Source organism: Ranitomeya imitator, chromosome 6, assembly GCF_032444005.1.
Source record: "Ranitomeya imitator isolate aRanImi1 chromosome 6, aRanImi1.pri, whole genome shotgun sequence".
Taxonomy (NCBI): domain Eukaryota; kingdom Metazoa; phylum Chordata; class Amphibia; order Anura; family Dendrobatidae; genus Ranitomeya; species Ranitomeya imitator.
This window is the reverse complement of record NC_091287.1, coordinates 84,646,695-84,662,328: the sequence shown is the minus strand read 5'-3', so window position 1 is coordinate 84,662,328 and position 15,634 is coordinate 84,646,695. Positions and strand designations below refer to the sequence as shown.

The following is a 15,634-nucleotide window of genomic DNA, read 5'->3' as shown; positions in this document are numbered from 1 at the left end:
TTATTATTATTATTTTTTTTCAAATATGTGCCTCCAATGGAAAATTTTGTCTGGTTTATATGAAATGTTAATTTAAAATGATACAAATTCCAGCCTATTAAAATGGATAAATGAATGTTAAGTAGCAAGTTAGAGCTTATTAATTTAAGTACAGTTATCTCTTTTCTGATGCATAGTCAGAAAGGGGGCTGGCTTAGCTGTTGAAAACCACAATCGGCTGCCTTCCTCTCCTTCCTGTCCAGCTCATCTGTTGAAACAGGAAACCCTGTTCTGCACGGAACTGAAAGCGCAGAGGTAGTGACTTGTGATTAGAGCGGCAATTCGCAGATGGGCTCTCTTACTTTTTCTGCTCAGCGCTTACGATTTCCATTCACTGTGTGACCGCTCAGAACAGCAGCTGGGACACACTGACAATAGCATGGGACTTCAACTGCTGCGTCGAGTGCTGAAGTCAGTAAGGTTATTGCTGTTCTCATCCGATGAACTGCTGTAACCTTACCGACCTCACTGCTCGCAGCTCGAGAAATTTCTCACTCAATAATTGAGGAAAATTGAGTCGGGAGTGCTTTTTACAATTAAAGGACTTTTCTGTGTGTGTGTGTGTGTTTATTGCTTTAGACTATGGAGTTAGTAATGGGGATGTCTTATAGATGCTTCTCCATTACTAACCCCTGTGCTTGATGTCTGGAATTACACAGCTGACATCAACCACTCAAAATTACCCCACTTGCCAACGCATCAGGGCTAGCGGGAAGAGCCAGGCAAAGTGTCAGAATTGGCGTACATAATGGATGCGCCTTTTCTGGGGTGGCTGCGGGCTGGGGAGGGCCAAATAGTCGTGAACTTCACAGCCTTAGAATACCAGCCCCCTTCTGTCTGCTTTATCTTGGCTTGTTATCAAAAATATATAATGTAAAGAAACAGCGTGGGGGCCCTTCTATTTTTGATAACCAGCCAAGATGAAGCTGACAGCTGTGTCATGGTGTTGTGGACCCCGCACCAAGCAATCCAGTTTTCTAACATACAACTTGTGTGCACAGTTGTGATCTGTTCATGTAAGTGAGGCATGAGCCTTCACGTTTGGATAGAACAGCAGAACTTTGTCTACAAAGAATATAATGTTTGTTTTCCAGTTGGGGCACATTTAGGTGCTTTTCTTGTGGAGACCTGTCGCCAACTTCTCTTAAGAAATTTTGGGAGCAGCTTGGTGTTTTCCATTGATTAATAAGTGCTGCAGACAGTAATGTTACCGTATTAGTCAGGAATTTGGTGCTTATTGAAAAGGATGAATATTTCTCCTGGGTGGTGATTGTTTATAGTCTCTGCATGTCTCCTAATTCTGTGGTCAGCTCGTGTGGGGGCGGCTTTTTTATTTTGAAAAAGATATACATTGCAAAGCAAATTTTCCTGAACTTTAGAAAATTAAATACGGTACTTATTGCCAGATATCTTTTCCTTGGAAAAATAGGAAAAATAAGGCTTCTTGTATATATTTATTTTTATTTTTGAAAAGATATTCTAGGCGTCAATGTTTTTTTTTTCCTCATAGGAGCAAAATCCTTTTTTCTCGTTTTTTTTTTTTAGTGCGTGTCTAGTGATTTAATCCGCAGTCCTCTAAGACAGGGAGCAGCACCATAGAAGTGATTTTTTTTTTTTCTATTAGACTGCCTATCACGTTTTGCTTCCACATGGCCTAATAACAGTCCACAAAGGGTTTTCAAACGCGAGCGTTTTTCTGCTAGTATCACCATCCAGAGACTGCGATGCCACCATTCTCAACATTAAGTTTCTGTTCGTCTTTACATAAAAATACCAAAAAAGGAGTCCATTGTGTAGCTAAATAAGTCTATGTGCACACGTTCCGGATTTTTTGTGGGGTTTTTTCGCGTTTTTTCGGCGGTTTTCAGCTGCAAAAAAACGTTGACATTAAGCATTCCATCAATTTAATGCATTCCGGAATTTTTTTGTGCCCATGCTGCTTTTTTTTTTCCCGCGAAAAAAAACACAGCATGTTCATTAATTTTGTTGAAAATCTGCGGATTTGCCTCTAAATTATTGTATTGGGAACCTCAGGAAAAAAGCGCGAAAAATCCGCAAAACTCGAAAAAAAAGCGTGTGGATTTCCTGCGAAAGTAGTCTGGATTTGCTCAGGAAAATTCTGCAAACTTTCCTGAATGTGTACACATAGCCTTAGGCTGGGTTCACATTGCGTTAAACGTTACGTTAAACGGACTGTGCTGAAGCAAGTGCTGCCTTTGCACAGCGCTAGCGCAGATGGAGCATCTGCTAGCTCCATCTGCGCTAGCAGTGACGGACCTGGAAACGCTGCAGCCCGCGTCTCGGGTCCGTCACTCAATGACGGCACATCGCGAGCGCACACCCATTGTGGGCGTGCGCTAGCGATGCATCTGACATTGCATTCAATGGCGACGTTAACGGACTACGTTACACCGTGTTATGCCGCGGTGTAACGTAGTCCGTTTAACAGAGACACTGAAGACAATGTGAACCTAGCTTTAGAGATTTCTGCGAGGAAAGGCCTGCTGTCCAGAATCAATTATATTTTATTATATTATGTTAATATGTATTCCCCGGAAAACTACCACCGCAGATTGACATTACCAATAGCTCGGGAGGACACCTCCTCAGTGAGGCCAGCCATATATGTTTAGGAATCAATTTTGTAACCCGAACAAAACCACTTGTAAGGCACATTGGTGTACAGGGTATAGCTGAGGTTGGCAGTAAAAATGATAGTTTAATTATTAGTGATAAGAGTGTCTTCGGCGTGCTCAGACAACATGTTTGAGTCCCCACGGCTGCACGACTCATGACTGTTCGACAGTCGCCACCCGTGCAAGAATTACCGAACAGGCGGCCACCCCTGCATGTGTTGTGGCATTGTGCAGCCGCGAGGACTCCACCATGTTTTTCGAGCACGCCGAAGACACTGTTAGCACCTGAGCACATTCGCTCATCACTATTAACTATGCTAACACCTTTGTTTACGCTTGAATTTGCGTTATGAAATTTGTTGGAAGCATATATACAAGTGTGTCCTTATATACCCTTGTGTGGTGCCGCAAGATTACCAGCTTTTAAAAATGTAAAAAAAAAAATAATAACAAAACCCTCTGATTTTGTGATACCTTGACACACATTGTATATGATGTATGTGGCCACCCCGTGGCGTTGATGATTTATCTATATGTTGTATTGTGCTTCTTTTTTCTACAGACGGCAATGAGTTTGCAGTGATCACTTCCTGCTACAAACCTGAACAACTCCCACCTGAGAATTCGTCTTTTATGGAAAGAAATTTTGTTTGCAGATTGAGGTGTCTGTTGGATAACTCCTCTGGATTTTTGGTATGTAACGCACGCCCCAAGCCAGACAAACCAGTATACATAGTATAAGCTGAAAAACCTCAAGCATTGTTTTCACATTTGTTTTGTTTGCTTGTCCAACCTGAGACCGACGAAAGATTATTTTAGCAGGTCAACCAGTATTAGTTCCTGTTCTTCACCCCTCCTTAAATATATTCTTTCAAAAAACAAAAGTTGTCAAAAATAAGAAACGGCAGCGCCCGTCTTGCCATATGTACCCACAGTAAGAAAAAAAGAAAAGTCTATGTCGTCACAATCTTATTACTTGTGACTTATCGATGTGTTGAGTAGAATGAATAAACCTCCCAGACTTCTTCTCATGTATGTTCGTATGTGACACTCCAGGCTATGAATTTTCAAGGGCGTCTGAAGTATCTTCATGGACAGAATAAGAAAGGAAAAGATGGAGCCGTCATACCCCCTCAGCTTGCGCTCTTTGCTTTGGCTACTCCCTTGCAGTCTCCCTCCATCTTGGAGATCCGAACCAAAAACCTAATCTTCAGAACGAAACACAAGCTGGACTTCACGCCGATAGGATGTGACGCAAAGTAAGATCCTGATGCGTTCTGCTGCAGAGAAGATTTTCGTGTCTTTGCTTTTATTCAATATTATTTTTAGATGTATTTTTATAACTTTGACATTGTAGAACCTGTTCTAGGTCAGGCACAAGAATACTGACCACGGTGCTATGTTCTTAGCCTCATTTTAGGTTGTTCTATAACTTATCCTTTGGACTTTCTCGTTTGTCCACAGAGGAAGCCTGGTCCTGGGCTATACAGAGGCGGAGCTGTGTATTAGAGGAACCGGCTACCAGTTTATTCACGCCGCAGATATGCTGTACTGTGCAGAAAATCATGTCCGCAGTAAGTGATGAAGGCTTATAATTCAGATAAATGGCGATGCCGTCGTCTTTGTACGCTGTCCAGGGTTTCTTACTGTGATCGAGATTATACAGATGCATAGATCATAAAATCTGACATAAATCTGGTGTAAATGTATTAATAAGTTGCAGTATTTTTGCAATAGTGCTGGCTCGCTATGCTTTATGGGTGTAGCATGGGCAGGATTACACCTCCCATCAGATTCATCATTAGTTCCGCCACTAAATTGGTGTAACTTACTCCGGATATCGGAGCCCCTGATTCATTATCGCACGTACGGTTAATGAATGAACTCCAGCAGGCGCCCCACCAAGACGGACATATACTGCACTCATCTTAGGGAATCGCCCCAATAATCTTCACCTCGTTTTCTTACAGACACCACAGATCTTTATCTTCTCTCGTTCTCATTTTGGCTTGGAAACTGCTAGGAGGCGGCTCTGCACTGTTTGTGTTGGTTTTTTCTTTTTTTTTTCCCCCCCCCCAGTAAAGTGACAGATTTTATTATAAATCGGATTGGTCTGACATTTAGTATTGGTCATGCTCTCTATGGGTCAAGAAATTCATAACGTTGATGTTGGCTCATTATATTTTTTTGTGTCATAAATAATCAATATTATGGTTTTTAAAAGGAATCTGTCACTAGGTTTTTGCCACCTAACCTGAGAGCAGCATAATGTAGAGACAGAGACCCTGATTGCAGTGATGTGATATTCATGAGCTCTATGTAACCTTATCCCCCGCCATGATTGGCAGCTCTCTGGCTATGCACAGTGCACGAGGAAAGCTGCCAATGAGGTGTGGGTGGGGTTATACAGAGCTCAGCATTCTGATGACTGCTAGATCTGCAGCAGAGAAAATGGCAGCAAGTACCCCAGTAGGTGATGCATCGCTGGAATCGGGGTCTCTGTCCCTACATCATGTTGCTTTTAGATGCGGAAGCAAAACCCTACTGACAGATTCCCTTTAAGGTTACCATCCATGCAGCCAGTGTGGCTTCAGAATACATGAATGCTGGCAGCTAGAAGTTGAGGTGTTGATGTGATGATGACAGCTGAGCTCTTTATCAGGGTGGGGACGTGGAGTGTGTTCATGAAGATAATGCAGAACAGAAGATATTCGTCAGCTCCAGGGAAGTAGAATACGCTGCCGTGTCGCCTCTGGAGCCATGATCCCGGATTATGGCTGATAATTGGCAGTATGACAGTGTGCGGAGATTACTTGTTTTTGATTATTGACATTTATTCTTTTTTAATGCAGTGATTAAGACTGGAGAGAGCGGCATGACTGTTTTCAGACTTCTCACTAAAGACCACGGATGGACTTGGGTGCAAGCAAATGCACGGCTTGTGTATAAGAATGGAAGACCGGATTATATCATTGCAACTCAAAGACCTCTTGCGTGAGTGTAAATTCCACCAAGCCTACGTCTAGTGTCCTTCCTATAGATAAGTTATAAGCAGACACTAACCAATTTCATCAGAATCTCGTGCGTCTGCCTTGACCCTTCTCTGTGTCTGCGCTGAAAATGAGACGGCCAGGAAGTTGCCCTCATAACCGCCATCATGAAGCTGTGTACATAGCTTGTGGCTACCGCCACGTCCAGTGTTTGCACACCGTACCGTACCTATAATTTCAGCAGACGTTGCATAAATCAATAGTACTGACTAATATAAGACTCTTCTATTAATTTGTATGGAGGAGAGGAGGAAGTACTCAGGACAAGGAGAGACAGAGACACAGGCAGATCGAGCTGTAGTTTCACGCACATGTTTAATCACAGTTCAGTGCTGGATTCACAGCCACACAGCTCAGCACTGTGTTGTCATTTCTTTCATGGTGCTGCTGTTTCTGTCTGCGTGCAACACAGAAGGAAGAGAAGGAATCCATATCTGTGTATAGGAGACCTTACAGCAACTAGTTGAGAGAACTGAGAATTGGGGAGAGAAGGTTTTATAATGCCCAGAAATGGTGTTAATCCTCATGTACACACCCAGGACAGCTGGCTCTGAAAAGTTACCAGAAACAACCGGAACACTTTAAGATTCTGCAGTTGGTTCTTTGCCATTTTACAAGTACATGAGAACATTCTATTCCTTTTTTGCCAGTGCATGGTTTCTAGTTCTCTATTACATTGATTGCATAGCCTTTTTGAACATTACGATTACATACATTAGAATAGCAACATATATCCAGATCAGAGCAACTCTATCAGATACCTTAGAAATTGCCCGGTTCGCGTGTTGTTTTTTTGTTTTTTTCTACAAATGAACTTTGATTCCTCAATGTGTGTTGTTTGTTTTTCCCGTTAGAGAGGAAGAAGGAGCGGAGCACTTAAGAAAACGGAGCTCACAGCTGCCTTTCATTTTTGCGACTGGTGAGGCGGTGTTGTACGAGTCCTCATTTCCCTTCCAAGCTGTAATAGTCCCCTCCCTAAATAAGCCTAAAGGTTCCTCCAGTAAAGGGGCCACTGCCAAAGCGAGTGTGAATGAGCCACCGGTCAATCCTGCGTCCCTCCTGGGGGCCATGCTCAGGCAGGATGAAAGTGTCTACATTTGCCCTCCAGCTTCAAACACTTTTTCTTTTGAGAGCTTTTACAAAGAGAACAGAAATGACCTGAGCAAGTTTTGGCAAAACGCTCAAGTACCTGTGGCAAATAACAACATGAAGCAAGAGGAAGGGGCTTGTTCCCAATTACAAAGCGTTTCGCAGTCTTCAGAGCACACGGATGTTTTACCAGAGGTGAAAAATAACGAGCTTTACAACATTATGAGAAGTTTGGGCATCGACTTTGACGATTTGGAGGTGATCCAGCGAGACGAAGAGTTTTTCAGAAATGAGTTTGAGTATCCGGATATCGGAGATATTGATGTGGCAGATGAGATTCTCACTTACGTGCAGGAGTCCCTAAACCGAAAATCGGACTGTATGTTCATGAGCTCCGCTCCACAAATGGCTTGTGTGCAGGACCCCAGCCAAGTCGCACAGGATAGCTTGGATACAACACCGATGCTTCAGCAGCCGCCAACCCAAGCGATGCCACCGCCGCAGCAGCTGTGTCACAAAATGAAGCACATGCAGGTCAACGGCTTACTCACAAACTGGAACCACGCGGGTGGCGTGCCCGTCACGTACCAAGAGCAGCAGCCGACTGAGCAATATGTATCTAGCCTCAATAACGTGGCCCCGGAGTTCTACAAATCTGAACTGAGCAGCGCTCCGTATACCTGCAAACAGGAATATTTGCCTTACCAGGACCCGTTGCCTGCAGTGCCACTGCCTTCTAACCTTACACAAATGGATTTTGAGTTAGGAAATGTGGATCAGTCAATGTACTCCTCATCCTCACACTTGGATGGGTTTTTGGATTGTCTCCCACAGACTCCTGAGCTCCAAGACTGTAGCTTAAATGCACCGGCCGTCATGATGACTTCCCAGCCGTGCTATTCTGGGGCAGTGTCCATGTATCAGTGCCTCCAGGAACCTCAGCCATCCTGTCTGAATCAAATGCAATACAACGCTGTGATGCCCGGCCAGCAACAGATGATCAACCAAGTAAGATGCATACAACAGTTTGCACGTCACAATACTTGCATATAGAGTCTTAAAGGGATCCTGTCGCCATGAAAATGCCATCCAATGTGCAGGCGCCATGTTATAGAGCAGTGGAACATAAGCACACTGATACACACTTTCTTGAGAAAAAAAATCTGTATAACTCGTGTTTTCATCATATAACACTCTGCTCTTTGTGGGAGTTTTGGTCCAGTGGGCGGTCCTATCAGTGACTGACAGCCATCTATGTATGCACACTGATACAAAGCTGTCAGTCATGGATAGGACCGCCCACTGGACCAATAATGACTGACAGCCATCTATGTATGCACACTGATACAAAGCTGTCAGTCATGGATGGGACCGCCCACTGGACCATTAGTGACTGACAGCCATCTATGTATGCACACTCATACAAAGAAAGCTGTCAGTCATGGATAGGACCACCCACTGGACCAAGAGTGACTGACAGCCATCTATGTTTGCACACTGATACAAAGCTGTCAGTCATGGATAAGACCGCCCACTGGACCATTAGTGACTGACAGTCATCTATGTATGCACACTGATACAAAGCTGTCAGTCATGGATAGGACCGCCCACTGGACCATTAGTGACTGACAGCCATCTATGTATGCACACTGATACAAAGCTGTCAGTAATGGATAGGACCGCCCACTGGAATGAATGTCCCAGAAGGAGCAGAGGTTTAAAGGAATAAATCACAGGTCATATTAAATCTTTACTCAGCTATATATCAATCTGTTCAGCCCCTCTTGATGTATAACATGATGTCTGCAGATTGGACTGCATTTTCATGGTGACAGGTTTCCGGTAAAAAATATATGAAATGTATACTCAGTGTGTACCTGTGCATCCATTTTTATTGTGTTAATTATGTTTTATAGAAATATGGGTGGATAGGTGAGGGTCCGGAACAGGGATAGGAGAGTGGTTACAAAGAGCATCTCTCTGAAGGGCCCAGCACATCAGTGTGTTACACTGTTCTTTTTTATATAACCTGTGTAATTCTCCATGTAAAGGGAATCTGTCAGTAGGATCAACTCTCCTAAGCCGTCAATATTTGCATGTAGAACATAAAAAGTTGCATAAAATCTTACCTTGATATTGGTGATCCAATGTCTTGTTCTAGAGAAATCCACTTTTTTCTTAATATGTAAATGAGCTGTTAAGGTCTATGGGCCAAATATGGATCTCCCTGAGAATCTGCCTCCAGAGCTTTTAAATGAAAGGGGTATTTCCCAGTGTGAGACTTGTAGATCAGGAGGGCAGACTGTCAGTCATTACATGTCTCACACACTTAACGCCCATTTCATTTAAAATAAGCTCTGGAGATGGATTCTCATGCAGAGCAATCTGTCTCCAGAGCTTGTTTAACCCCTTAGTGACGCAGCCAAATTTTACAAATCTGACCAGTGTCACTGTATGTGATAATAACTCTGGGACACTTCAACAAATTCCAGTGGTTTGGAGATTGTTTTTTCATGACACATTATACTTTATGATAATAGTAAATATAGGTTGATATGTTTTGTGTTTATAAAAAAAAAAATCACAAAATTGTAAACAAATTAGCAATTTTCAAACTTTGATTATCTCTTTAATTCAGATAGTCATACCATAGCAAAACATTAATAAATAACATTTCCCGCATGCCTGCTTTACATCGGCACCATTTGTAAAATCTTATTTTTCATGGAAATTTACAAAATTATTTCTTTAGGAACCTATCCAAGTTTGAAGTGAATTTAGGGGTCCCATATATTGGAAACCCCTCCAAAAAACTGATACCATTCTAAAAAGAACACCTCCTGACATACTGAAAACTGCTGACAGTTTATTAACCCTTCAGGTGCTTTTCAGGAATTAATACAAAGTGGCATGATAGGAATGAAAAAGTTGGTTTTTACCACCTAAATGTCGCTGACTTTTTAACAGGTCCGTGTAGCCGGCAGGCTCTAAGGCCGCTATTTGGCCATGAATTGCCATGACAAAAATAAGGAGCACACAATCATGATCTCAGGGTGCCAATGGGGATAAAGAGGGAGAAGCCACTCTCTTTTAAACATTTATATGTTGTAGGCATTATTGACAGCAGCATCTAAGGGGTTAAACAGATATGGACGGTGCCGACACTGATCATGGCTGATGCAGCAAGTTGTCAGCTATAGTGTACAGCTGCTGGATTGTCGCCTGTATGGGGAGGCTATTCTCTTATATCTCAGGTCAGTTAAAAGATGTATCGGTGGTCATTAAGGGGTTAAAACAAATTCAGCGTTAACCATGTGAGACATGTAATGACTGACAGTCTGCCCTCCTGATCTATAAGTTTCGCACTGGGAAAGCCCCCTTTCTTTTAAAAGCTCTGGAGGCAGATTCTCAGGGAGATCCATGTCCGGCCCATAGATCATAACAGCTCCTTCACGTAATAAGAAAAACGTGGATTTCTCTGGAATAAGACAATGGATAACAGATACCAAGGTTTCTATTTATTGAGCTTTAGACATGAGCGAATATCATCGGATCCCTCTTTATTTGGCTCGCTAATAGCACTTACCGAACAGCTGCAGCCGGAACCCGGATACCTGGAGCGCTCCCGAGAATCAGGGGTCCGGCGCTGCATGTGTCGCGGGAACCAATTTTCTCAGCTGTGCACATGTTTACTTACGTATGTGTATTGTGACTGTCACACCGCCACGACACATGCAGCGCCGGACCCCTGATTATCGGGAGCACTCCAGGTATCCGGGTTCCCGCTGCAGGTATTCGGTAAGTGCTATTAGCGAGCCGAATAAAGAGGGATCCGATTATATTCGCTCATGTCTATTCAGCTTCCTATGTCCTACTGCACATGCACATTTAGATTCCAGCTTGTATGTCAGAGAGCAGATTGACCAGTGCCGTTAGGTTAGGGGACGGACTGACTTCAATGGAATGTGTCCTCGGAAAAATTACCTATCGTTTAAATCCGTTTTTTATGTTGTGTGCATTAAAAGGTGAAATTTATTCATCTTGCAATTTTCACACTAGGCAAAGGGTATTTTTCTGACTTGTACTTCCTGTCCTATAGGAAGAGTTATCAGCAGGCTCCTTATCATAGACAGGATTAGAATGACAGGTGACACCGCAGCTGATAACATTCACAATAGGCTCTTCCTCACTTCACAATCACTTTTGCACACGCACATTAGATGCTTAATTGTTAGTGATGAGTGAACGTGCTCAGAAAAGGTGCTGGAGTGTCTCCGGCGTGCTCGTGTCCCAGTGCATGCATGTCCAGCCTCTGTTCAACAGCCACAACACGTACAGGGATAAGCTGTTTGTTAGGTAGGCCCTGCATGTGTTGCAGCTGTTGGACAGCCTTGAGACACGCAGCCGCTGGGACTCGAACATATTTTTTTGAGAACACCGAAGACACTTGTTTAGCACCCGAGCATGCTCAGATAATACCTTATCCCAGCACGTTCACTCATCACTAATAATTATAAAATGACAAGGTCAGAGTTTGTTCATTGCTGCTAATGTACATGTGAATTTCCTGAAACAGAAGTTTAAAGTCTAAAAAAAAAACACCCATGTCTTGTATAAAAAAAATTTTAATCCAAAAACTAGATTTAAACAGTCATTTTCTGGTGTTTACCGGTAATAAGCATATTGAAATAACCATTGAAGGAAGCAGTCGACCTGTCCACTCCTGCAGTGGTAAGCCGACAATGGTGTGTTGAGCACCAGACGATAATGGAGCTGGCAGGGCCAAAGCTGATATCTGGAGGTCGGGTCACCATTCATATTAGAAGTATATCAGAAAGCTGTATATTTAGCAGTTTTACATGTATGTATAGATATATTTTACAATCTAGATAACCTCTATAATTCCACGTTTTGACTTTGCCCACGCAACAATCTAAATAGGAAGTAAATATGGGTGAATAATGACACATTTCCTGATCACATCTTGCTGACAAGTGAATGATGATGTTTTTGGCTAGAAACACAGCAGATGTTTCTTGGGTCTGACATGTTCTGTTCAGGTTATGGTCAGCAGTGTTCTGGATTCTTCACTGCTTGTATCTCCTGCAAACATCCAGATGAGGGCATATACGGAGGACTTCTCATCTGTGGAGTGCAACTGCTGGAATACCTGCCGTTCAGAGAGCATGCTGAGGGACAGGGGATGTAATTAAGTCAAGCGTCCACATTTATCGTGAGCCTACACTCTTTTCATTGCATGTTAAAAAAAAAAAATATCTGAAAACATATTCTGATGGCTGTCACAAGATTTCACAATAAAAACTTCATGCATTACTAAATAGATATCTTGGACCTAATCGCGATGCTGTATTTACTTTGAAAATCCATAACAGAAAAGCTGGATATTCCTTTCTGAATGTCTAACTCAATCTCCACCCATTAAGGCTGATTGAACTGTCCTCAGTGTCCCTCCTCCCTGCTGCTGAGCTCTCTTATCACTACTTGGTACAAGGCACAGCTGTCCGTCAGGCGACAGTTTGGGAGGAGACTTGAATATGAAAGGTCCTCAGTGTCCCTCCTCCCTGCTGCCGCACTTTCTCGCTGCTTAGTACAAGGTACATATGTCCGACAGGCGACAGTTTGGGAGGAGACTTGAATATGAAAGGTCCTCAGTGTCCCTCCTCCCTGCTGCTGCGCTCTCTTGCTACTTAGTACAAGGTACATATGTCCGTCAGGCGACAGTTTGGGAGGAGACTTGAATATGAAAGGTCCTCAGTGTCCCTCCTCCCTGCTGCCGAGACTCTTGCTACTTGGTACAAGGCACAGCTGTCCGTCAGGCGACAGTTTGGGAGGAGACTTGAATATGAAAAGTCCTCAGTGTCCCTCCTCCGTGCTGCCGCACTCTCTCGCTGCTTAGTACAAGGTACATATGTCCGACAGGCGACAGTTTGGGAGGAGACATGAATATGAAAGGTCCTCAGTGTCCCTCCTCCTTGCTGCCGCGCTCTCTTGCTACTTAGTACAAGGTACATATGTCCGTCAGGCGACAGTTTGGGAGGAGACTTGAATATGTAAGGTCCTCAGTGTCCCTCCTCCCTGCTGCCGAGACTCTTGCTACTTGGTATAAGGCACAGCTGTCCATCAGGCAATAGTTTGGGAGGAGACACTTTGCTGCATGAACGATTTATTTTTATTGATGGACTCCTTAAAATCAGGGTTATACTTCCATTTTGATATGGAGTTTTAAAGTAAGTACACGAGCCTCATTAAGTCTAAGAGATCTATTTAATAATGTATGGGGTATGTATTGTAAAATTTTGTGATGGATCCGCTTTTGTAGAATAACAAAATGAAAAACATACAAGATTTCACATATATTTTCCCTTTTTATATTTTCAGTCTATAATATATATATATATATATATAATTTTTTTTTTTTAGCTGGTATGTACCATAAATGGCAAAGTACCGTAATCTAATTATTGGATGCTTACCAGTGTGATGATGCAAGTGATATAGAAAGCAAAAATAGCAGTACAAGCAATGTAAAAGAAAACTCATCTGAGCGAAAGGACATGCCCACTAGGTATGAGCGAGTATACTAATTACTCGAGATTTCCCGAGCATGCTTGGATGGTCTCCGAGTATTTTGGCGTGCTCAGAGATTTTGTCGAAGCAGCTGCATTCCGTAACAAGCAGGCAATCCTTGCATGTGTTCAAGTGTTAAAGCTGTTTAGCAGCCGCAAATCATGCAGCTGCTTCGACATAAATGAAATCTCCGAGCACGCCGAAATACTCGAACACCCAAGCATGCTTGGAGAAACTCGAGTAACGAGCATACTCGCTCATCACTAATGCCCAATAAATGTCCGCACCAGACACTCCTTAAAGTCCCACATACGAGCTGAATACTGTAATCAAGCTGACAAAATCTTGCAGTCACAATAGTGACATCATAGCCCCAGAGTGACCACGTCAAAGGAAGCAGAGTCATAGTTGATAAGGGTTGGGGGGGGGTGTTCACAACAGCTTTTTCAGGAGATCAAAAACCTGTTTTTCAATTGTAAGATTTTAGTGGGTATTTTTACGTAGTGTTTAAAGGGAATCTGTCACCTCATTTTTTGCATATAAGCTGCAGCCACCGCCATAAGGCTATGTGCACAAGTTCAGGTTTTTTCGTGTGTTTTTTCGCGATAAAAACGCTATAAACTCATTAAAAACGCATACATTATACATCCTATCATTTAGAATGCATTTTGCATGTTTTGTGCACATGATGCGTTTTTTTCCGCGAAAAAAATGCATCGCGGTAAAAAAAAGCAAAATGTTCATTAATTTTGAGGATTTTCTGCGTTTTTCCCGCTATTCTATGCATTTGGGGAAAAACGCGAAAAAAACGCATGTGGATTTCTGGCAGAAATGTCCGGATTTTGTCAGGAAAATTTCTGCCAGAAATCCTGACGTGTGCACATAGCCTTAAGGTACCTTCACACATAACGATATTGTTAACGATATCGTTGCTTTTTGTGACGTAGCAACGATATCGTTAATAAAATCGTTATGTGTGACAGCGACCAACAATCAGGCCCCTGCTGGGAGATCGTTGGTCGCTGAACAAAGTCCAGAACTTTATTTCGTCGCTGGATCTCCCGTGGACATCGCTGGATCGGCATGTGTGACACCGATCCAGCGATGTCTTCACTGGTAACCAGGGTAAACATCGGGTAACTAAGCGCAGGGCCGCGCTTAGTAACCCGATGTTTACCCTGGTTACCATCCTAAAAGTAAAAAAAACAAACACTACATACTTACCTAACGCTCTGTCCTCCAGCGCTGTGCTCTGCACTCCTCCTGTACTGGCTGTGAGCGTCAGTCAGCCGGAAAGCAGAGCGGTGACGTCACCGCTCTGCTTTCCAGCCGCTGTGCTCACAGTCAGTACAGGAGGAGTGCAGAGCACAGCGCTGGAGGACAGACAGCGGAAGGTAAGTATGTAGTGTTTGTTTTTTTTACTTTTAGGATGGTAACCAGGGTAAACATCGGGTTACTAAGCGCGGCCCTGCGCTTAGTTACCCGATGTTTACCCTGGTTACCGGCATCGTTGGTCGCTGGAGAGCTGTCTGTGTGACAGCTCTCCAGCGACCAAACAGCGACGCTGCAGCGATCCGGATCGTTGTCGGTATCGCTGCAGCGTCGCTTAATGTGAAGGGGCCTTTAGTGGCTTATCTACAGCATTCTGTAATGATGTAGATAAGCCCCTTCCCCTATGTAACCTGAAAGATAAGAAAAACAAGTTAGATTATACTCACCCAGGGGCTTTCCAGGTCTGGCACCTCCCATCTTCATACGATGTTGTCATCCTCCTTGCTTCATGTTGCGGCTCCTGCGCAGGCGCTGGGCCGCTCTGACCTTTCCCGGCGCCTGCGCACTGTGGTACTTTGCTCTGCAAACAGGGCAGACAAAGTACGACTGTGCCAGAGCCGCCACAGGAAGCAAAGGAGAGGACGTCATCGCATGAAGATGGGAGGCGCCGGACCCGGAAAGCCCCTGGGTGAGTATAATCTAACTTGTTTTTCTTATCTTTCAGGATACATTGGGGGCTTATCTACATCGTTACAGAATGCTATAGATAAGATCCTGATGGCGGTGGCTCTAGCTTACATGCGAAAAATGAGGTGACAGATTCCCTTTAATGGCATTCAGCAATGAAGAAACCGCGAGCATTTTTTTTTTTTTTTTTTAAGCAAAAACACTGACAAAACGCCTTAGCTTCTTTTTATACTTCTTATTGACTTGTATTGTAAAATGTGGAGGGTCTTCAGA

General features: G+C 43.3%; 1 protein-coding gene across 2 annotated transcripts in view; it reads left to right on the top strand.

Moving 5' to 3' along the window:
• The window catches only part of AHR (aryl hydrocarbon receptor), a 162,543-nt gene that overhangs the window by 142,212 nt on the left and 4,697 nt on the right, over positions 1–15,634 (top strand). For both annotated transcript variants that reach the window (XM_069729828.1, XM_069729829.1), the window contains exons 6-10: positions 3,238–3,368; positions 3,732–3,934; positions 4,140–4,249; positions 5,528–5,669; positions 6,580–7,822. In XM_069729828.1, coding sequence (XP_069585929.1) covers positions 3,238–3,368; positions 3,732–3,934; positions 4,140–4,249; positions 5,528–5,669; positions 6,580–7,822 — 1,829 coding nt within the window. The remainder of the gene's footprint in view (positions 1–3,237; positions 3,369–3,731; positions 3,935–4,139; positions 4,250–5,527; positions 5,670–6,579; positions 7,823–15,634) is intronic.